Source organism: Rutilus rutilus (genome assembly GCF_951802725.1).
Source record: "Rutilus rutilus genome assembly, chromosome: 6".
NCBI lineage: Eukaryota > Metazoa > Chordata > Actinopteri > Cypriniformes > Leuciscidae > Rutilus > Rutilus rutilus.
This window is the reverse complement of record NC_140214.1, coordinates 19050141-19075342: the sequence shown is the minus strand read 5'-3', so window position 1 is coordinate 19075342 and position 25202 is coordinate 19050141. Positions and strand designations below refer to the sequence as shown.

The following is a 25202-nucleotide window of genomic DNA, read 5'->3' as shown; positions in this document are numbered from 1 at the left end:
CGTCTTCACCGGAGGAAAGGTGTATTGATTATTATTAAAAGATTCACTGGGGGTGTACGCGCCACCCTCTGGCGGAATAGAGGGTTGCACTCCAGTAACCTTGTGCGGGTTACAACTGCAATTTAAAACCCGGTCAAACTGTAAGAATGACTGTCAGACCCTCGCTGACTGACATAAGAAACGCAGGCAATTGTAATCAAAAGCATACAAACCACCCACTAAACCAAACAAGTTTCATGACTTGTGCATCTTCTGACAACATTTACCTTTTATTTTTCTTCTCCAGGAATCGATATGGAGAAATGAATGTGGAATGCTCCTTGTAAAACCAATAAAACAAATATACAAAATCTTGATGTGTCATATTTTGTGACAGGTACAGTTTCACAAAGAGACTGAAACTAGCTTTTATATGATGTTGCAATGATAAAGGTTTTGCATTATTTTTAATTCAAAAGGTTGGGGTCCATACGTTTTTTTTCTTAAGATTTTGAAAGCTCATAAGCTCTTAAGCTCATCAAGGCTTCATTTCAGTAATAGTAATATTGTCAAAAAGGTTTCTATTTTAATATATTTTAAAATGTAATTTATTCCTGTGATGGCAAAGCTGAATTTTCAGCTTCAGAAATCATTCTAATTTGCTGATTTGGTGCTCAAGAAACATTTCTTATTATCATAATGTTACAAAACTGGTGTGTTGCTTACATTTTTTGTGGAAATCATGATAGGCTACATTTTTCAGAATTCTTTGATGAATAAAAAGTTCAAAACAACAGAAATCTTTTGTAACATAATAAATGTCTCTCTCACCTTTGATCACTTTAATGTGTCCTTGCTGAATGAAAGTAATAGTAACTTACTGACCTCAAACTTCTGAACAGTGGTGTATATACTTAATTATGGGCCCTGGCCATAACGAGTTAATTGGTTGCAATTAAGTACAGTAATTTCAAAATGAAACCATATATTCTCTTTAACTACTCTACATTTTCTCCAGATATCCAATGGCAGTATTCTGAACTTTGATAGTCACTGGACAATTCCAGCACTATGCACCACTTCCTCTCCACTCAATTAGATATGCACTGCTTAACATTTAATGACAAACTTGTCAATGCTAAATCAGAGATGAAATCCCAGAGCTCCTCTTTAAAGTAATCACTGTGAAAATCCAGTCAGAAACACTGCACTATGTGCCTGCGCCCGGGGCTACGACAGTCAATGCAACGTTCCCACTTCTTTTGTGACAAGGCTGAAATGAGTTCACTCAGCCACAAGGTCAAAGACTCTCTCCCTAGAGCGGTTAATGCTAAGAGGGCTCCAGAACACATCACCTGCTATTTTGGGCACAAACCCAGATGAAGGCTACAAAAATACCCATTCAGAGTGTTGAAGAGAGCTCTATGGACCATGACGACTAAAGAGGTGCTAACTGCAGCATTTTCAACAATCATCATACACGTCTAGGGTCTCAATTAATGACGATATGGCAGACGCATCTCTGTGCATTTGCATCAAACAGGCAAGCCGCTTAGCGATAGCTCTTCCGCTGAAAAAGCATGCTCATTTCAACTCTGCAATTACGATTCTAACAAGCATAATCTCTGACCTTTCTTATTTCACATCAACAAGTTCATGATGGAGCCACCAACAGAGAACAACAACTGATTAGACTCTAAAAATCGAACAACAAACAACAAAACTGCTCCAGCTTTCCATCTACCTACAACAAAACACCTGTTGTCTTCCCAAATAAAATAACACTGTTCTTACCGGCACATGTACCATACTCCAGAGGCCGTCTGCGCTGAGAACAAGCAGTGTTGGCGCATCACTATCCCACTAGACTGCGTTCATCTCTGCTTATCAAGAGAGTAAAGTCATTAGAGAAACTACAAGAGTGGTAGTGACTGCCTTCCAGCGGGAAAGCAAAAAGTGGAGTGCAGTCAGGCACAAAGGTCGTCATGGCAACAGTGAATTTAGAGCCCCTTTGGCATTATTTATGCAACATTGCATCACAAAGGGTCCCTCCCACCAGCCAGCCAGCCAAATACCACTGCCCTCAAGTCACTCTTCCGCCTCCTCCTAAACTCTTCCCCTCTTTCTGACGCCATCTGTGCTCCACTCTGAAGAGGAGAAGGGGGGAGAAGCGGGGTCTCATTGAAAGGGTCGTAGAACGCCAGAGAGAAAGAGGTGTTTTTTGCGGGTCCTGTCAGTAAAAAAGCACAGTTCCACTGAGCAATGCTAAGCTTTGTGCTTCCTCTAGGGATCCTAACAGGCTGTTCTGCCTCAGTAGCCTGCAATGGACAGGCTCCCTGAGCGGGGAGTAGCCTCCACTTTCCACTTGTCACAAAAGTTGGTTAAATATAGCACTCCGTACAGACAGGAAAGCACTCAGTGAGTCACCTGGACCAAAAAATGGTTATTCTATAGCATTTAATGCATTGTTGTTGTTTTTTCAGCTCCAACACTATACTACTTATTTCATCAGTTAAAAAACTGCAAGACCAGGAATGCAACAAGGATGAGAAACAGGAACGTATTCCCATTATCTTACATATTAACTCCATAAAATGCCATTAAACCTATTTGGCTAGAAAATAAACATCCAAGGGACAGAGAAATTGATTTGAATGCCTAATTGCGCCCTGTGGACAAAGACTGACATTTAAGTTTCTTCATTGGTCCGTTTGATTGCAAAATGTCATTTGGGGTTTGCCTCGCGAGTTCTTTTAAGGATTTAACCCAATTTCTATAATTTCACGGGGTTTAATGAGTCCAGACTCACTCCACAGCCTGACCAAACTGACTGAGCACCATACAGTGTTAAACAGGCAGGAATGACTCAAATGAATGTACACGTATTCCTGGTTGCAACAGCAAAACAGCAAAAATGAAGATATTCAAAAGACCTCAGGATAAACTTCAAATAAACTTCAACCATCTTTTTGTTGATAATTTGCTCATTTCTCAAAACAAACTCAACACATTTATGAATATTACAAGTAATTAAAAGAACGGCTTAATTTGATTGAATATGCGATATTAATTATGTGACTGAGGAAATTCTAAATGACTTCACTTCTGGCGAAAGTAAATCACTCCTATGGGGTGGAGATATAATGAGCTGATTAACATACTTTCCCTAAAATAATGACCAAAAATGCAGAGTTAGAAATAAATGGGAAGAAATATTCGACCTTATCTGTACCCCTTACAAACACTGACACTTTCCCCAAAGAATCCTTGCCAAGCTTATAATAAAACTTTACATGCCTGTGGCTTTTTTGAGTAGTTAATGTGTCAATTTAACAACACTAAGATACATTTCTTTAATTAACACCACATTAAAGGGATAAAAAGAGAGAAAAACTATAAGCTGAGCTTCACAGCAGCTCTTCTGAAAATTAATTAAACATAGAATGTCTGTACTATATAAATATGACTAATATAATCACTATATCAACATAGTCTGAGAAAGAAACACTCAAAGGAAAATAATAAAATAAAGTGTTCATTACATAGAAGAAATCACACTCATTAATCTTATACTGCCAATGCAGCAACTACTGTTCTTACCATACAGTGTGAGCATTGCATATAAGTCCAAGTTGTTAAACATGCTCTCCCTTGCTGATTGACCAGTGCATGTGATTCTGTTTAGCACAAGTGATACAGGAGAATTTTAATGGGAGAGAGTCGCCGTACACAGGAGAGACTGTGTTCTGCTTGCACGTGCAACCTTGAAAACTGCACACAAAGCACACATACAAGAGACCTGGACATTTTGCCAGACATTTTGCTACATTGTTTTTATACATAGCAGAGGGGAGACAGTGCTACAGAGAATCCTTTGTCTTTATAATCTACATTGGTTTTAGATCAACAGTTCAGTTTATTCCGTGAATTTTGCATCATGACCTCTGTCTAAACCACTTTTACCAAATGCCTCCAAAATCGGAGATTGCCATCTAGTGGAGGACAAAAAAAAAATTGGGTGATTTATCATAATTTGAGCGAGTAGACAAGCAGTGGCAGAATGATAAACATTTATTTTCAGTGTATTTTGAAATGGACATCATGCCAGCTGCACTTGATAACAGTATCATGAATCAGAGATACTTAAATATGACTATAATAAAAAGCAGACTAAGAAATTTCTGAAAAACACACACAAGGTCATACTGAAACATGGATGTGGTGTATGCACACAGACCACATGAAATCATGAAAATATGAGTTATAGTTTATGGCTTTTCTGCTAGTTTTGGGGTCTTCTTGATGCTAGTGTACTCCTAAATGTTGACAAAACACTTTTAGAACATGTAAAATATTTCTCTTTTGGCAAATGGACCAGAAATAATGATGATTTTTCTTGTACTACACATTTTTGTCCAATAAAATATACACAAAATATAAAATGAACGCCCTGCCTGCTAACATAACCTACCACTGATTAGCAATAGCAAGCAAGGTCTCTAAATATATGGAAAATAAATGCAATTGATCAGAACAAGCAAAAACAACTCATTTTGAATGGCCATTGATGGAGAAATATATTTTTTAAAGCCAAATGGTGTAGTTACAGTATCTACCAGCTGGGGCTAAAATACTATCCCTTGATAGAGAGTAGCAATTCATGGTTCAAAAGTTTGGGATTGGAAAGATTTCTTTCTTTTCTTTCTTTTTTTAAAGAAATTAATACTTTTATTGAGAAAGGAAGGACGCGTTAAATTGATCAAAAGTGACAGTAAAGATATTTATAATGTTACGAAAGATTTCAATTAAAAATACTAAGTGAAAATAGCATATTTTCTTAGCGATAGATGCTATATACACTAAGTGTAAATAGCAATAGATTCTATTTAGCCTACCTACACCTACCCGATAAACACTTTATTATTAAATAACTGGTAGGCACTTTAATTCCACTTTTCACATATTTGCTTCCTATCTATTGAAAATAAATGCCTTTCCAATCTGATATGTGATGGAGAAATGCGTCTGCCATCTTCTACTCGCCTTACTCCCTACGCCACACTGCAGCTGACAAATTAGTTAGAGTTAGTGTAAATAGCTTCTACCAACAAGGTGGGCTATTTGCTAGCCTGGCTAACGTCAGACCTAGTATCATTGAGACGTGGTCTGGGAACCACATGTTAATTTTCTCGTATTTGAGGCGTGGTTTACGAATGCCCAGAGCCGTTTATTGGGCGCTACGAATGTCTATCAAATGTGCCTGTACGTAGCTCATAGCCAATCATTTCAATTATACCAGATGACGTATGTAGAGCGACAGAAATTCGACGAGGAAGAAGACGAAATAAACTTGCGTTCTAAACTACTTAGAACACTATCTAAGGCTGCATCGAAAGGTAACTTCACGTCTGATGCCATGTTGGATCCATAGATATAAACAAACTGCTTCGGTGTGTCGCATAGACGTCGTCATCGTCTTGCTGCTCCCTCCCCGTTCTGTGATTGGTTCCCTTTTTGAGGGGAAAATCTGCCTAGCAGCGTGAATAAAATCACGCTGGGCGCAAGGCAGCATGGGGAAACCCAGGCTAGCTATTTGCACTGATAATAATAAGAAATGTTTCTTGAGCTCCAAATCAGCATATTATAATTATTTCTGAAGGATCATGTGACACTGAAGACTGGAATAATGACTGCTAAAAAAATAAGCTTTGACTTCACAGAAATAAATGACATTTTAAAATATATTAAAATACAAAACAGATATTTTACATTGCAATAATATTTCACAATATTAATAAATTTTTTATCGAATAAAAGCCTTGTTGAGCATAAGACACTTCTTTCAAAAACATCATACAGACCCAAACTTTTGAACAGTAGTGTAACTAAAGCCCTTCTATATGTCCCAAGCAATCATTCAATCATTTAGTTTAAAAAAGAAGAAAAATGTGATATGCGATAACTTATTAAATAATATGATTTTCGATATGCGTGTAAAATTGATTTTGATTATATTTAAAAAACATAAAGCACCGTTAAAATTCTGAAAGTGAACAGCAGTGTTTTAGCGTTACATAAACAGTAATGTCACAAATCTAACAATGTAATTTTAACATTAATGCAAAAAAACTATTTAAATACCAAAAACTCTTTGCTCAACTGGTAATATACAGTGAGGAAAATAAGTATTTGAACACCCTGCTATTTTGCAAGTTCTCCCACTTAGAAATCATGGAGGGGTCTGAAATTGTCATCATAGGTGCATGTCCACTGTGAGAGACATAATCTAAAAAAAAAAATCCAGAAATCACAATGTATGATTTTTTAACTATTTATTTGTATGATACAGCTGCAAATAAGTATTTGAACACCTGAGAAAATCAATGTTAATATTTGGTACAGTAGCCTTTGTTTGCAATTACAGAGGTCAAACGTTTCCTGTAGTTTTTCACCAGGTTTGCACACACTGCAGGAGGGATTTTGGCCCACTCCTCCACACAGATCTTCTCTAGATCAGTCAGGTTTCTGGGCTGTCGCTGAGAAACACGGAGCTCTCCAAAGATTCTCTATTGGGTTTAGGTCTGGAGACTGGCTAGGCCACACCAGAACCTTGATATGCTTCTTACAGAGCCACTCCTTGGTTATCCTGGCTGTGTGCTTCGGGTCATTGTCATGTTGGAAGACCCAGCCTCGACCCATCTTCAATGCTCTAACTGAGGGAAGGAGGTTGTTCCCCAAAATCTCGCAATACATGGCCCCGGTCATCCTCTCCTTAAAGGGTAAGTTCGGTATTTTACACTTAAAGCCCTGTTTACAGATCGTTTCTGATGAAATAGAACGGTTAAGACAAAAATTTGGACACATGCTGCGGTCCCGAGAATTTTAGGTTTCTTTCGCTTTCCCCAAAACCTCTAGAATGGGTGTATAGGTGCACTGGAACAATCCTTCATAAAACGCATTAAACTTTCGTTTACAAAGACGTGAAACTCACCGAGTGGTCAGGGGTGTTCACTGATATGCTCACACAAAAATCGCTGCAAAAGATGCTTTCCAACAGGTGTTTTACCATTCGTTGTAAAACTGTGGATCTATTTTTCCAAACGTCTCACACCCGTAGATTCTTCCGTTGAGAGCTTGAATAATAGACACTCCAGCCCAGTTGGTGGCGATAATGCACCTTTGCCAATTGCAAGCAAACCGCTGGCATTTCATTGAATACACAGAAGAAGCAGAAGAAGAAGCGGCGGAGTAATACCGTACCTCACACAGCACATTCAATACAAGTCAATGGAGTTGGACAAAAACTACGATAAAACCTGTTGGAAAGCATCTTTTGCAGCGATTTTTGTGTGAGCATATCAGTGAACACCCCTGACCACTCGGTGAGTTTCACATCTTTGTAAACGAAAGTTTAATGCATTTTAGGAAGGATTGTTCCAGTGCCCATAGGCTGCCATTGTGTAGGTGGGGGGGGGAAGCGAAATAAACCTAAAATTCTCGGGACATCAGCATGTGTCCAAATTTTAATCTTAACCGTTCTATTTCATCAGAAACGATCTGTAAACAGGGCTTTAAGTGTAAAATACCGAACTTGTCCTTTAATACAGTGCAGTCGCCCTGTCCCATGTGCAGAAAAACACCCCCAAAGCATGATGCTACCACCCCCATGCTTCACAGTAGGGATGGTGTTCTTGGGATGGTACTCATCATTCTTCTTCCTCCAAACACGTTTAGTGGAATTATGACCAAAAAGTTCTATTTTGGTCTCATCTGACCACATGACTTTCTCCCATGACTCCTCTGGATCATCCAAATGGTCATTGGCAAACTTAAGACGGGCCTTGACATGTGCTGGTTTAAGCAGGGGAACCTTCCGTGCCATGCATGATTTCAAACCATGACGTCTTAGTGTATTACCAACAGTAACCTTGGAAACGGTGGTCCCAGCTCTTTTCAGGTCATTGACCAGCTCCTCCCGTGTAGTTCTGGGATGATTTCTCACCTTTCTTAGGATCATTGAGACCCCACGAGGTGAGATCTTGCATGGAGCCCCAGTCCGAGGGAGACTGACAGTCATGTTTAGCTTCTTCCATTTTCTAATGATTGCTCCAACAGTGGACCTTTTTTCACCAAGCTGCTTGGCAATTTCCCCGTAGCCCTTTCCAGCTTTGTGGAGGTGTACAATTTTGTCTCTAGTGTCTTTGGACAGCTCTTTGGTCTTGGCCATGTTAGTAGTTGGATTCTTACTGATTGTATGGGGTGGACAGGTGTCTTTATGCAGCTAACGACCTCAAACAGGTGCATCTAATTTAGGATAATAAATGGAGTGGAGGTGGACATTTTAAAGGCAGACTAACAGGTCTTTGAGGATCAGAATTCTAGCTGATAGACAGGTGTTCAAATACTTATTTGCAGCTGTATCATACAAATAAATAGTTAAAAAATCATATATTGTGATTTCTGGATTTTTTTTATTTATTATTATGTCTCTCACAGTGGACATGCACCTACGATGACAATTTCAGACCCCTCCATGATTTCTAAGTGGGAGAACTTGCAAAATAGCAGGGTGTTCAAATACTTATTTTCCTCACTGTATATAGTTAGGCCTATATTAACCTGAAAACTTAACATTAAGAACATCCAGGTAAACAAAAACACCTGAAACTAGTGGTGGACTATTAGTTATTTTAATTTAACTTTGTTATCAAAAATAAGAACAAAGAGGCAAATTACAAACAATGGGCCAAATACAACAAAACAAAGATACGAATGAAATTAACAGTGCTTTAAGTTTTTCAGGTAGGCCTACATTAGATCTATTTAACAGTAGCATTCAAGTAAGAAACAATACAGAAACTCAATAATCAAATGTAAAACTAAAACACTACATAGTCTTCACATGAATTAAATATGTATTGATTCATAATAAAGCTACAAGAGTTATTCAGTCAAGAGCAGTGAGTGATTTTCTCTTTATCTTTTGTTGTTTGACAGACAGCAGCAGCAGGTTTACTGTATTAGGCTGCTGTCACTTTAAGATCTAATGTGCGGATTCTTTCCCAACTGTTTACGTTCACTTAAACCATAATCAACTGTGTTTACATGAATACTTAATAAATATTTTTAAAGGCAAGCAAGTCACACGTAAGTAACAGTTGCATGTTCAGTCTATTCTCTGCTATATGCGTTGACCTAAAACTTTTACTTTTTGAAGTAGCCTATTAAAATCATTCAGATATCGCAAGCCATTGCAATATGAACAACGTGAAATGTACATTTGTGATATTTCGATATATCGTGCACTTACGTGCAGCCCTATTTTTAAATTTTCTCTCAGAGAGAAACACTGCATACGACATAGAGTCATGGACCCTGTCCACCAGTACCCTCTAGTGAAAAGCATCAAAAACGATGGCAGACAGTTTTTCTCGCTCTGATAGGAGAGCTATTAGACTGGCCCACAGCAGCCTATGGCTGTGGCCTACTTTAACAATCCCCGTGTAGATTTCCAACCCTGAGAGCATGTCGCTTTTTTTCTGCCCCATAGTTAAAAGCAGGAGTGTGAGCTAAACGCTAGCAGGAATCGAAGGGCTTGTCACGATCCATTTTTATCTACACATAGTCTTGACTCAAAAATGGCCTCCAGCCAAGATAGACATATACAGTATATATATATATGCAAAGTGAGAAATACTATACATTATTGCACACTCAATTCTGACATGCAATAATCCTATAAATCATTTCATAAACGACAGAATTTTTTTATGACAGGAGGGCATAAGCAATTACAATCACCTGTCATTATTCCTGAGAGATCAAGCCAGTTTATCATAAGGTTGTGCCAACGTCTGTGAAGCTGTCCATCTGCTGACAAGCAGGTGACCGGTCTTATTAAAGATAAGCTGCGGTGTTGTAACTAGCATAGCATGAAGACCTGATTGCATCATGCCGTGTCAAATATTTCAAATTTCTTACACCACACAGCACAAAAACCTACATCCACTACTCCCACTCGTCCGCAAAACCATGTGATACTGAGGAGCAACGGCACATTTGCAGTGTGGTGACCATCAAAAACCATTTGTATCTGTGAATTTAGACACAAGGCGCTAAATGAAACCGGTAGCACGAGATGATGGAAATGACTCACGCGAAAACCCATCAAACCTTGCGGCTCCTTAACCCAGATGGCATATGCAGTTCATCTGAGGGCTGGTATGGTTCTGTGTAATTACTGTTTACGGTATATAAAGATTCAGAGAGTTTCTAATTAAACTGTTGGAAAATGAATGTTTCCATATAGCTTCAGACTATGAGTGTGAGGGGAAACATAACCTTCTATTAGAGACAAACTGTAAGAATGAAGAGATTTACAGTAGTTTGGCATGAAGTACCCACCTGTTCTTTAACAGAGGCCAAGATGGCAGAGGTGGTCTCAGTCTCTGATCCATCTCCGTTGGAGGCGTTCAGTACCGGGCTCAACATGCTGGAGTTTTCTGTGTCAAAGGGCTGGTCTGGTACTGGCATTACTTCTGTGAACCAAAACAATAGCATCCATAGTTATTCAAGACGAACTCTGCAAGGCTTTTGTCATGCTTCAGTGTACTAGAGCAATCAGTTTAAACAGATCCTTTACAAAGACAGATTGTCAGTTAAAATTACATAAAAAATTGTGGTTCAGCACTTTTCAGCTGTCATAATACTAATCAAAGTGCTTTATCTACACTTTGATTGTTTGTCGTGATGTAATAATTGTTAGACATATTTAATTAACAGTCTCTGTTTCTTTCAGTCTCTCTCTCTTCTTTGACCCACTTTTGTCTCCTTATCTCTCGAGGTTTGTGATTCAAAACACAATTTCTCAGCTTGTCGCTGACATGCTTTGATTTGTATACATAAGCTTCAGAAAAGACTCAAAAACAAATTTTTCAGTTTTGTGGCTTTTAGTTCATGTGTGTTAGCTTTGATGTCATCTACACACTAATGTACTCCATAATAATGTTTTCTATAAATATATTTTAAAATGTAATTTATTCCTGTGATTTTAGCAGCCGTTATTCCAGTCTTCAGTGTCACACGATCCTTCAGAAATCATTCTTATATGCTGATTTGGTGCTCAAAAAAACATTTCTTACTATTAGCAATGTTGTGAAACAATGAAACAGTTGTGCTGATATTTTTATGGAAACTATGATTCGTCTTTTTCAGGACTCTTTGAATAGAAACTTCAAATAAACAGCATTTACTTGAAAAAAATGTTGTGTCTTTGCTGTCGCTTTTGATCAATTCAATGTCTCCTAGCTAAATAAAGGTACTGATTTCTTTCAAAAAAGAAAAAAATACTGATCCCAAACTTTGAACAACCAGAAATATTTGACCCATCCTGCACTTTTAGATATTTGCCCATTCAGATGCTCTCTAAAATGAGTAAGCCCCACCACTAATACAACCTACTGTAGCAACAGTGATGCAACTAAAGACTAGTAGCTTTTTTTTTTTAAAGAGGGACAAGCCCATAAAAAATTCCTGTTTCAAAGGAAAATGTCTGTACTTCACCAAGTGAATTAGTAGTGAAAAAGATTTTGAGTAATGAAATCCCACTATAATGCTCTGGCTCTCTCAGATCAGATCACTCTCTTCATCCTCAGCTTCCTCCTTGGCAGTTTCCTCCCCTCTCAAAATCAACCACCCAAATGTTTGCTTCCCCAGAGAACAGTCTGCACACAGCAGGAACAGAGAGAAAATGGCTGCTCACGTGCAAATGTGTACCTATGAGCACCAGAACACAGAGCCTTTTTACACAACCACATCAGGTACAACTATGAACACATCTGTTCTGTGTGAAAGAGAGAATATACAACACAGATCTTACTGCCTGAACAGTAAGATCTGTGAAAACAAATGCTAGTCGCTGGTGAGGTACATGGGCGAAATGGGAAAAGTAGGGGTGGGTGATATACCGGTAGACACAATTAACCGGTAGAAATTTGTTGACTGGAAGAGATTTAGGACTATCATCTCTATCATGAGAACTTTTCATTTGCATGCGTTTTTAAGCATTGCTGTTTAAAAACAAGTGATTTTAACCATTGAAGCGCTATAAGCAGCAAAAGAGAACTCAGTTTGTTATATGCGTGTGCTGTCTGAGAGACGCTCGCACATGAAGCCGCTGCTCATACAGCGCTTGAGTACTGAACTGAGTTCTTTTTGCCATCTAATTGGGCTTGTACGATATACTGACGTGTCAAAATGCCTGTCTATGCTAATAAACACAGTAATTTATGTCTTAAGTAAATGTAAACAGTTGAGGCAGAATCTACTTTGAGTGAAACTAAATGAGCCAATGCACATTGGCATGTGATAATTGCACAGTGCGTCGCATCCTTGTTTTTCCGCTGAGGAGCCGGACCTGTGACTCAGCGTACAGCGGAAGCTCAGCAACTGTGGCGAGGGGACTTACGTCTCCGTTCCCTCCTCAGGGAACAAGGGTTACCATACGTAACCGAGACGTTCCCCTTCGTCATGTCACTACTACGTAAGTTAAGACTGACGAATGGGGATATCTACCAAAACGCCACGGCTTCTGGCCCTTCCAGCAGAAAGTAGGAGCTCTCAGCAGAGAAGGTCAGTCACTGCTGTTCCGGATAACGGATAACGCTGGGAAAGCGTGCCCTTGGGGAAGGGAACGCTGCGGAAGCCACATCCTACCCAGGAGGGAGGCACTGTGACGGTTACACATATGGACTAGCCAAGCAGGGTAGTACAACATATGTCAGTCTCTGGGGTGGTTCCAGCCTAGTTATAGGGGGGAAAGAACACCAGCAGAGACGACAGAGCGGGCTCTGTCGAGGGAAAGACACGGGCTCGTCCGCAGAGGAGCTGATCGTGGTGGAATACACATATGGGGTCGCCACAGGGACCGCTACATATGGACACCCAGACTATCACAGGTTACACAATGCATACGAGTGTAGGCCTGGCGTCAGACGCTCCGCAACGTCTGACTGCCGCAGGGGTGACGGAGGAACAGGGTTAGCCATTTCTGGGAAACACTACTGGAGCAAATAAACACATGTATCCGGCCCATGGGGCGTTACAAGCCGACACTAAGAACGGGTCCTTCGCGCTACTGGCCACTGGGGGCGAGTATACGGGAAGATACCGGCTCTACACGGAGGCTATAGAATCTAGCGAACCTCTTAGCTGCTCCGCCGTCGATGGTAGTGAGGGAGGAAGAGGCACCAGAACAGTTTCGGGCAGAAAAAGGTGCTGTCCATGCTCTGGTAAACCTCTTCATGCACTTCCGGAAAGAAAGCATTACTTATAATGGGCTGAATATTACATATTCATTTTGGTTTATGATTTCATAACTGTCAAAAAGTCACATTATAGCCAAATCCGGCTATAATCACTAATGAAAAACCTAATCATTTTTGTTTGCTTGTTTTTGTAAAGAAAAAATGTTATAAAAAAAATTGCCAGGAGTAATGGCTGTAATTTCACATTTGCAATTTTCTGCAATGGGTGTCATTTCACAATATTACTGTTTTCACAGCATCATTTGATCAAATAAATGTTCCTAAGTGAGCTGAGCAGAGACTTTATTTTATAAAACTTTTGAACAATAGTGTATAAAAATGTATTGCCGTTCCAGAGAGTCTTTACATGTTTTACTATAAGAAATTCTCTGCATATAATAATCACTGAATGAAATCTGAATGTTCAACATTCCAAGTAAACATTATTTCACCACAGGCTTGCCCTGTCAACATTAAAATGAAATAGTGTCCATCTCCTTTTTATGCTGCCATTATACAAAATAATGATGCAATACTCATGTAATTTTTAGCATAATCAACTTGCGTACATATCATATATCATTAAAATCAAGCACACTGTTGACTTTCTTTGAAGTGGTGTTTTTATCGGACTATTGAAAATTAAAATTTTATTCAGCGATGTTATTATATGTGGAGATTTTCTTATAACAAAACATGTAAAGACTTGCTGAAACTGGATGGAGCACTAAGAACGGGCTGTGCCTTGGAAGCACAATACATCAGCTAGGGGAGTTATAGGATGCATTAATCCAAATGAACATTTACTATATAATAAGTACTCTGATTTCTGACTCACAAGCATATTACACATTAAAAGGAAATGGCAAAACTCTTAACATACTGAATAGACCATACAGAAGCTAACTGGCTGAACACGTGTTTAATGGAAAAAGAAAGAAAAAGGCATTACTGAGAAACAGGTAAAAGAGTCTAATTGTATTAAGTCACATGATTGCTACAATCACTCCAAGGCCACAGTTACCTTAGAAACAGGCCTGCGCTGCTCAGTGAATGTTTTCTGTAATTTTACTAAAACACCTTTCACAACGGCCCCTGACCTGCCAGATAAGGCTTGAGACAGCATACGGGAGAGTCCCGTAACACAACCTCAATTTCATTGTCAAACACTAAACAAATTGAACAGTGGAAGAGCCAGAGCCATTGTTCCCAACAAGCGGTTATATCCCATTTCACTTCCTCAGTGGCACTTTTTCATTTAAAGTGACAAAAGCTACATTTTTGGATTAACATACTTGAATGTGCTTCCACAATGACTTCTGTCTGAAACCACTGAGGTGAATGTAGACATTTTAAGCCTTTCCACTGAATTGGCTGCAGATATCAAATAGCCAAAAAAGGGAAATTGATATAAATTGATCAAATTTGCGAAATGTTCATAATTAATGTCAGCCGAGAATCGCTGAAAGCCCTACAACAAAGGAGGATCTCTCTATTGGGGCTCATGTCTGAATGCCTAATTTGTCTATGACATCATGCTTGTGCCTGCTAACAGGCTCCCGTTTCCATAGAGATATCAATCCATTATGACAGTCTCTCTCCAAGAAGGCAACCGTGAGGCTTACAGTGGATCATTTCAGTGATGCTGCACACGGCAACTAATTCTTCTCAAGATGCTTTGCACTGATGATTCAAGGTGGTTTTGGATGGCAAGAAACTATAGGCTATTTTTAACTGGATCTGCATGAACATAAAATTATTTAAAAAAAAATCTCAAATAGTGTCTACGCTGTGCTCCATATCTATCTTTCAGCATGAGTTTGTGTTTGCTGCATGTGTAGGTTCATATATGATGATGTAAGAGTCTCGTGATTGCACCCAATGGAATTGCTGCATCTTCCGTCCTTTGGGATTATATACAACTCATAGCAACAGTATCTACAAAAACAGAAACCAGCCGAAATTAACCAAAAATCAGAACTGCAGAAACCTGAGTCCAAACATCTGATCGAACTTTAAATAATATCATTTTTTTTACGCTTTACACTATGCAATCTTGCAACCGGTTAATCTTGTTTTCTGCATTAAACATCTCATTCAAGACATCTGCCCTGCCTTTGCATTTTCATCCCCATTACATCCCAGTAAGACTCTGTCCATATGCTTTTGACAACGGTTTACTCCCCTCGGACGTTCCCCGTTTTGTTTTTCCACAAGATTCAGAAGACTTACTCCCAAGATCTGATCACCAGGTGAAACGCCAGATGTTCCAGAAAAAAGGATCTACCTAAACCCACAGGACATGATGGTGTTCGTTCGGCTGATGTTGCTATTGGCAGACATCACGGTTGTGATCCCAGGTACACAATTAGTCATGTGATCCCTCAGGATACTTAAGTATCAAAATGCACAAACAAAAGGCACATATTGTGTTTACAGTCACACCCACATTCACACGCTTTTACACACCCAGCAGTATTTGCAGTGTAAAATCAGGCTTGATTAGTTGCTGGAATTAATGAGACAAAGAAAACAAGGACGGTTCATTAAGAACTAGCATTTGGAAGATAAATATTTATGTGAAATCTCAAGCGAAATCATTCAAATAAAATTTGAATTATTACAAAGTATTTTAGTTATATAACTTATATGCCAGAGGATGGGAAAACAAATATTTTACAGCTTCATTAATCACACAGACATTAATCAGTCCTGTGTATTCTGACTGCAGACATATTTGTTTATTTATTGTCTCGACACACGACTGACAAGGTTGGGAATGAAACAGCAATACAATTCTGAGCACACTGCAAGATTAAAATGTTCAATAAGGTCTTAAAGGAAACTAATCTCTTTTTCTGTGAGGCTGGCACACTGGGAGATGACGTTATGCTCTCCTGCACAAAGCACCGAAATGAGACTGGAGATAATGTGTCTTTTATATTACAATAGGTATATTTAATTAACCGTGTCTTTGCTGTAAACATATTTAGTGGACTAGAAGTGTATAATACATGTATGATACGCATTCATTTAAATTTAAATAAGAGTGACCACTACAAAAACTTGGTTATGCCATCACTATATCACTGCACATTCTAGAGCTAATTAACTATCGGCAAAAGTCTTGGTGGAGAATTGTGTAGTTTTTCCAAGACATGTCTCCTTGCCTAAAATGTCAACGATACATTGAGAAGCAGCGCAAATGTGAGGCAATTAAAATGCTCCTCAGATCATGTTCTCAAAGGACAGCTGAGCGTGACATCGATGATAAAGAGTAATTATGTGAGACTTGCTGTGATCAAACAGGCCCCACTGCTTATTAGGGCTTTTTCTCCTCTATAGTCTCTGGTGATGATGTTTGGGTGCATTTCTTTTTTTTTCAATGGCCACCTCTTCCACTCTTTCCCCAGCATATTAAAGGTAAAGCCTGTGTGGATTAAGAACTATAATTGAAACAATTATCCCTTTGGTGTCCGTTTACTGACTTTTTCAGTCTCTAGATGAAAAAAAAAAAAAGCTTTCTGTTTAGTTCTTTTCTAACTCACTGATAAAAAATGTTTGTTAACTTTTCAAATATGTCTGCAACCTTCAACTTCCATGAAGGAAACTACTTGATCATTTGTGACATGCCAGGGAACTGACATATATTTGTAATTCTGCTGTACGCCTGCCTGGAAAATGCATCATGGGATATCAGTATAAGGCATGGATTTTTCAAGCGTGGCACGAGGACATTGCTGCCATGCCTGTGTAGCTCTGGGTGGAAGCGGTTGGCTCAGTAAGAGCCCTGACCTAGTATGGGATTAATGACTTTGCTGCTAGAGAGAGTTGACATTGCTGAAAGCTGTGTTTACTAGTGTTATCTATGTACAAGTGGTAACAGTGGAAATGTAATACACCCACTGAGGTCTCCAAGACAAAGCAGTGTGTTATTCCTTAAGGATGAAGAAAATGAATCTAATGGAGACCTGAACTTGCAAATATTCACTGTGTCATGTTAGCCCATTTTCTGTGTTTGTTTATGAAAAGCTAATTTAAGACCACATTCTGCATTTGTTTCAGATTGTTTTCACCGACATGCTGGGACCCTCTATAATTGGCTGCTGAATGATGGCTAAGAGGACCCCTACTGGTCAAACAATTGCAGGACCCAAACCTCTCACTAATACAAAAATGTTCAATCATCTTACTTGGAGATGTCAAAATCAAAAGCAAAAAACAAATATTTTCATTCTAACCAGTGATAAAGCTTGTCATCACAGGTCTGTGACAACTACAACATCTTAATTATGCATTCTGAAAAAAATAAGGTTATAAGATCAAATACACAATATTTGTGGATAAGAAGTAATATTAAGTATTTTTTATAATAAAAAAAGTAATAGCTAAATGAACCTAGAACCCAGATCCTGAATGGGGTTTTTGTTAAATGGTTAACACAAGCTCAAGATATTTTTCACTTTTTATTCTACGAAACAAAATACATCAATAACAAAGGCAAACAATTTCCATGTTTTCCCAACTAAATTATTATCATTTATATACTATGGAAAGGTCTCTCTAAAACATCTGAACAATGTCTTAAGGTGTGGTAACCATGGTATAAGCATAAAAATTGGCTCATGAATTATTGAAAAATAATGCACACCAGGAGTAACTCCGCTTATTATTTTTCAATAATTTAACGGCCAGTTGCCTAGTATTCTGTGCATAATGAATGGTTGGCTGTAGATGACATGGATGCCTAACAAATAAATGAATAATTGAATTGAAGTTTAAATTATATTATTTGATATACTGTAACAATAAAGGTTGCCAGTGGTCAGTTGTCCAGTTGAATGGTCACTATGCAAAAGCATGAAGTATTCCATGATCTAATAATAATAATAATATACCATATTTTTATAATGGCATATCGCATAAAGAGTATAACACTTTTTGCAAAAGCAGGTTCATAACACAATGGCTAGTTGACTGTCAAGTTATCTTATACCACTGACCTCTAAAAATATACTAAACGATCATTCAGATGAATTGATATTGCATAAATAATCTCACAATTCTCATTTAGCAAATCCAAGATATCTCAAATGATTCCAGTTAAAAAGCAAACTATTCCGGTTGGGAATGGGAACTTTAAACCATCCTTTAAACAAAACAATAATGACATCTGCAAAAACAATACTAACCTTCCTTTTGAATTTATTTTGGTTGGCAAATCTAAAAATAGGTACCCAGGGCCCTGCTATCTCTCATATTTCATATTTCATGTGTCAGTGGATTCCTTAATCATAAGTGCAAATGCTCAGTGAGCACAGCTTGTCTCTCCTCACTCCAGGTCTGCATAATCCAGGCAGTCAGGTAAGAATGTTTTTCTGCCCTCCTATCAAGTCTTTTCTGGAGCATTGACAGTGGGAACATAAGCAAGGCAGCTCCCCCGTGCATTGGCACTGTGCATATAAGAAGATGTTTCTATGGTGCACTGGCTAAATGAAGTTGGGTAAAGATCGCTCACTCAAGCACTTGATCTGTGTGGAAGGCAATGCTGGGAAATGAGGCCCCACAATAACAGTAAGACAACTTAATGCACACAGGAATTTAAAAAGGGGAGCCTATTCGATTTCAAAATCATATCTACAGTAAAGGGTTCTGTATGGTCAAAATTGCAAAATAAACAAAAACACGACTACAAACTGAATAAATAAATTTGTGGGCATGAAATAATGATTTGAGTGGAAATTATAATCTTACCTGTATATTATCTTAAAGCTTCCACTAGAGAAAAAAGTTGTCGATTACAATGTACAAAACAATAGGCCTAGCCACAAGACGGGCAATGCTATATTAATATTATTTGAATAGTGAAGTCCTCTGAGGTTATTTTCACTAAATAACCAAGACGCAAGATGGCGTGGTGTAATACAAGACGTAAAGATAGTAGTTTGTTTCACAATCAAGAATTTCAAAGACCCTTGTAATAAATATTTTTAATCAGCAACTGTAAATGATCACAGTCTGATTCCCAGCATGCAGTACAGTAATACATTTGTTGTGTTATGAAGGAAAATGTGCTAGTCTGCAACAGTAAAATTCTGAATACAGTATTTTGTAGTAAGAAATTTCTGCTAAATCTCATAAAATCCTGTAATATTGACTGCCCTATTTTGCAGTGGCCCTCTAAAGCAGATTTATCACTGTAAAAAATATTGTATCTAATGTCAAATCAGATAATTACGGAAGAGGATTAGGGCCAAGCAATAAAAATAAAAATAAAACCATCTCGAGATTAAAGTCACTATAATGCGAGATTAAACTCGTAAAATTTTGAGGAAAAAAAGTCGAAATACAATCTTGAGAATAAACTCATTAAATATCAAGAATAAAGTCGTTGTGTTTCGAGAAAAAACTCATTAAATTTCGAGAAAAAAGTCGAAATACAATCTTGAGAATAAACTCATTACATTTCGAGAATAAAGTCGTGTTTCGAGAAAAAACTCGTTAAATTTCGAGAAAAAAACTCGAAATAATCGTGAGAATAAACTCATTAAATTTCGAGAATAAAGTCGTTGTGTTTCGAGAAAAAAAGTCGAAATGAAATGTAGAGAATAACGCATTTGATCAGTGTTCATAGACGAAGGAGACGCTAGAGAAGACGCCAGTACATTTAATTTCGACTTTATTCTCGAAATTTAATGAGTTTATTCTCAAGATTATTTCGATTTTTTTTCTCGAAATTTAACGAGTTTTTTTCTCGAAACACAACGACTTTATTCTCGAAATTTAATGAGTTTATTCTAAAGATTGTATTTCGACTTTTTTCTCGAAATTTAACGAGTTTTTTCTCGAAACACAACGACTTTATTCTCGAAATGTAATGAGTTTATTCTCAAGATTGTATTTCGACTTTTTTTCTCGAAATTTAACGAGTTTAATCTCGCATTATAATGACTTTAATCTCGAAATGGTTTTATTTTTTTATTATTGCTTGGCCCTAATCCTCTTCAGTAGATAATTAATGTGGTTCAGATAACATAATATTTTGAGTTTCTATCTTACAAATTTCCCTCATTCTATTAACTCAAATTTTTTATTTCAATTAACTCAAAATGTTAAGGCAACGAGGTAACTTACAAACTCTTAACTAATCTGTTCTCTTGCACATCCTTTGCATTTAACTTCTATAATATTGGCATATCTAGCTACTAATTAAGTGTACACCTCAAGCCTCAAAACGAGTCATCAAAAATTCATAAAATTTCAAGTCACTAATTCTGCAGATCTTTTAGGGAAAAATGAAAATATAAAATAAATGTATGACTCTACACTCTCATACCCTCCTGTATGACAGCTATATAACTACATATCAGCCAGTGAGTGTCGGCTCAGATGACAACAATGGCAAGCGTCTGTGTCATCAACAGCTTTATCTCTGGGGTCATTATCAGAAGAGGAGACTGAGTCAGTCCATACCAAGTGGCTGGAGTCAAGTCTGATATTTATCAATAGGTCTATTACTTTCACCTGAGCAGAACACTGAATGCTTAATGAGCATGATATAGTCTTCCTCCGTTCCCCTATGACAAAACGGTTTAAAAAATAAGGTTGATAAACACTGTTTCCTCAAAAAAGGTTTAAAAATATTAGCATTTATAACAACATTTGTGGCAAAGAAAACAAGAATACAAAAACTGCAAAGGTTACTGCAACTTCAAAATAAATCTAAAGAAACTGCAGTAAACCTGTTAGATCATAGAGTATATGAATATGAAATGAGGCATATAAAAACTACCTCTATAGGTGAACAACGATCAAATAGAACAGAAAAATGCTAAAAACCTAAAAGTGATGGTTTTGAGATAATGACAAAAGATAACAAATTGTTGTTAAATTGCCTGTTATTAGCACCACTGCACTCAATGTGCTGAAAGTGCACCATTTTAATAATTAATCATTAATACCAGCACTTTGCTTTTGCACATTTTGATGTCTTCGCACCAAGTTTATAGATTACCTGTCCATTATCCTGAAATTGCAGGGCCATGGATGGGCAAAGTCAGGTCATAATCAAGTCATGTCATTTTCTCGTATCTGTAACATTTAAATGAAACATATAACTGCAAACATTATAAATGATGATGGGTGTTTTGAATGTATATTGCACTAATTTGCTTGCTTTCAGCTGCTCGTCTGTTCCTCCTGTGAGATACCTCAGCGAGGTCTTCAAGAGTACGTGATCTGTTACAAAATGCATACACAGCTCCTGCATTCTAAATCATATGCAGCCATATAGCAAGCAGGTTAATACTAGTATGCATACAATATTTCACAGTCATGCACTGTTGCTCCCTGAGAGCACACTCTTATGCATCAGTACATTAAAATGGTGAATACCAGGGCCAGGGTGCGGAAACCTTTCTGCACAGAAAAAAAAAATTCCATGTGCAATGTATAATTTATGATCAACCTGAGAATGTCCGATCCTTTGAACGATCAATATTCTCTCTTTCAATATCTCTCCATTTCTCTCTCTCTCTCTCTGTCTCTCTTGCATCTCTCAGAAAAGTACTTTTGCCACATGAATTATGGCATCAGTAAATCAAACCCTTGCAACTACACTTTGCCACTAGTACTTATTGTTGCTGCAAAAAAGAAAGAAATAATAGCTAAACAAATAAAAAGTTACAGTAAACCTGGGGATTCCCAGAATTCTGCAGAATTCCCAGTGTGAAACATACCAGTATTTTTACAGTAAAGTTCTTGCAACCACAGCAGCCAGGTTTTTATAGTGAATTTGACACACCAAGAATAAATCAAGAATAAAATCCATCAATGTCATAACTCTATCCATTAACAACTGCTTATGCATATTGAGCACCAACAACCAACTGATAACATACAATGTGCCATGTGTGGGAAAAGATAGCACATTATTCAAAATTCAATAAATAAACACACGAGGGCCTAAAAGCTACTATGAGCTGAATTATTGTTTATTCTCTTCCAAGACGGCCTCACCTTAGCAAGTGCAGAGAAAGGCGGCCAGTCTAGCCACATACAGCCCTCCCATTTCCACATCAGCACACCTAAACTAATAGGCTTCATTCATCTTTCATACTCAAAATCTATTTAAACAATGTTTTATAAAGGATTTGTCAATATTAGACGGTCAAAAATGCGAATTTTCAGCAGTATTGCTAGAAAAAACGAGGCTACACTTGCTAGTAAATCAAGAAATTCAAAATGAATGGACACAAATGAAAACGGTTCTTCTCAAGCAAAAGGCACTGACAGTTGGGTTTTTATAACGATTTGAGAGAACATGCTGTAAAACTACACAAAGAAGCAGCGGTCATATCCGTGGACTAGTGTAATCTTATAAATACATCATTGAAATTTAGGTCAATAGGGAAGTAATAGGTTTTCTGTGCTCTCGCCCCCCTCCCCATCCGTCTTGGATGGAGAATGATGCTCTAATGGATTCCATTTTCAGTTCCCAGCCTGCGCTCATAACGCTGTGAATACGAGCATAAAATGCGATAAAAAAACGCTAAACACAAACTCGGCGACATCCACAAGCAAATAAACACGCATAACATGCGCTGTTAATACGCGTACCGAGGGTTTCGCAACTGTTTCGAGCTTTTTCTTGGCAGATATCGTGGTTGTAGGTGGGGAATGTGACAACTGGAAATGCAACTGGAATGACATTGCGCTTACCGTGTAATATCCAGAGGAACAACGCTCTTCTCGCTTCCCCTCCCCGATTAATGCCGACAATTCACAGCGAGCGACACACGGAAATCATTCCAAACGAATGGCATTGAAAGCAGAAGAGATGCTGGTGTGCCGAGGAAAGGATAGCATCCGCTAGGTATCCAAGGAAAATCGTGTGGATAGAAGGAGACCGGAAAACTGCGGTGGGTAGCCACAGACACAGCAGCAGCAGCGCCTGCTCTCTCTCTCTCTCTCTCTCTCTCTCTCTCCCTCTCTCTCCTCCTCTTCCCTGCTGGACCATCCCCATACAAGCACCTTGCTGCAGTGATGACGACGCGTCCCACAGCGACATCTCGCGGTCACGTCTGGAATTGCACATCTATGCTCCCGTTTAAACGCCAAACAGAGCGTCAGAACAGGTTTAGGCTACGTGCAATTTCCAAGTTGACAATTATGGCTTTGTATAATCAGCTAAATTTCTTTATACGATTCATTGAAGTCTTTGAACGCTTCTACAAAAACAGAAAAAATCCTGAAAAATATCCAACCAAAAGGAATACTGATTATTTCACAGATATAAAAAAAGTAGCCTGGCCTATAGGCAGATATGAGTCTAGAAAACAAGCAAACCCAGTTATTAGTTCTTCTTCAAAAAAGAGGATTGTTTCACGTAAATAAACCCTGGTTTTCAGGCGGACTGAGAAAAAAACGTGTTCCATTATTCCTGAAAGCTGTCAGCCAATCAGATTAGAGCTTGCCAGACTGAGAAGTGCTTTTCAGTTTTGTGTGCAATATCCTTCAGACTGTCATTTCAGAGAATATGGGCAGTTGGTGGACATGCCGTGTGCAGCTAATGTCTACACATTTGTTTTTTAAGAGACTTTTTTAAGAATGTTTTGTTGTAAACTAACATATTTGTAATAACATGAGTCATGATTGGATGATGATTTGTCTTTTCAGGCATGGGGAGTTAATGGAGGTAATGGGCAATCAGATAAAGGACATTTTCTGTTTGATCAGTTTAGATCGCCTTTGTATGCCCAGACCAAAATATCAGCATGATGTCATGTGAGAGGCACCACTGTATGAAAAGACCGTTAATCCCATTTCTGCCTGCCATCAGCCAAAGCAACACACAGAGAGTCAGCGTGTCTGGACGGGGTACTTCCGCTCTGGAGCAGTGGACACAGGCATGCATTCACTCCAGTGGCATTGAGTGGAAGAGGATGAAAAGGCACAGACTTGGTTCCTTTATCAATTAGCTCCAATTCCATTACAATTTGTCATTTGAATATGAATGTTCTGTTTGGATACACAGTCAGAATCATAGTCATATTCATAATCCAATCTAGCATGTAGGCTCACTTCAAAATGCCACAGCAAAAAAAAATTATAAAAAAATAATGATAATAATTCTGGGACCGTCAGACAACAGATACTTCTGCAGTAATGAATTACACTGAAAATTTCTGCAATAATAATCTGAAATATCCAAAAGTATAGACTACTCCGAATTTAAATAGGTTAAACTACAGTAAATCTAAACTTTACAAGTATTTCAAAGTTCAAACTACAAGCTAGCAAAACCAGCAACAATAAAGCTATAATTTTATTTATAGAGAAGCAATTAAATGACACAAAATAATATGGATCTCCATTAGACGTACAGTATTAAGCTAGAATAAATAAAGTTTTTTAAAAAAGCTAGTATCACACGAAAGAGCTTTAGGCTATTGCCAAGTGTGCTTGCATATACACAGGAAATTTACTTTGGTTTTGAAGCTTCCAGGACACAAATATAAATATAACAAGACATATAATAACATTTAAGTTAAAAAAAAAGTATAAAGACAGAGATAGGTTTAGTCAGAATAAACATTTACAGACAATGAACATACATTATTGTGAAGTAAAATGAATAAAAATGACTTTTAATAAGGATACGGCACAGAAAAGTGGGGTATCGCACTTGGAAGGCGTTTAACTGTTCAAGAGGGAAATAGCCAGTGGGAAGAAACTGTTCCTGTGCCTAGATGTTCTAGTGGTGCCTTTAATCTGAGGCACCGGCCAGACTGCAACAGTTTAAATAGGTTGTGGCTGGTGTGAGTGGAGTCTGTGATGATTTTACCTGCCCTTTTCCTCACTCTCGAAGAGTACATGTTCTGGAGGGTGGACAGGGGGGCACCAATTTTCATCTCTGCA

At 38.1% G+C, this 25202-nt stretch overlaps 1 protein-coding gene across 6 annotated transcripts in view; it reads right to left on the bottom strand.

Annotated features, from left to right (window-relative positions):
• Nucleotides 1–23265, bottom strand: part of ctnnd2b (catenin (cadherin-associated protein), delta 2b) — a 91527-nt gene extending 68262 nt beyond the window's left edge. For 5 of the 6 annotated variants that reach the window (XM_084412550.1, XM_084412549.1, XM_084412551.1 and 2 more), the window contains exons 1-2: nucleotides 23004–23265; nucleotides 10384–10517 (exon numbers count right to left, since the gene is read on the bottom strand). In XM_084412550.1, the coding sequence (XP_084268676.1) occupies nucleotides 10384–10512 (129 nt within the window). In that variant the 5' untranslated portion in view covers nucleotides 10513–10517; nucleotides 23004–23265. Of the gene's footprint in view, nucleotides 1–1773; nucleotides 1853–10383; nucleotides 10518–23003 lie in introns of those variants that run through there. The other variant, XM_084412552.1, reaches the window with a different exon arrangement.
• Between the last annotated feature and the right edge of the window lie 1937 nt (nucleotides 23266–25202).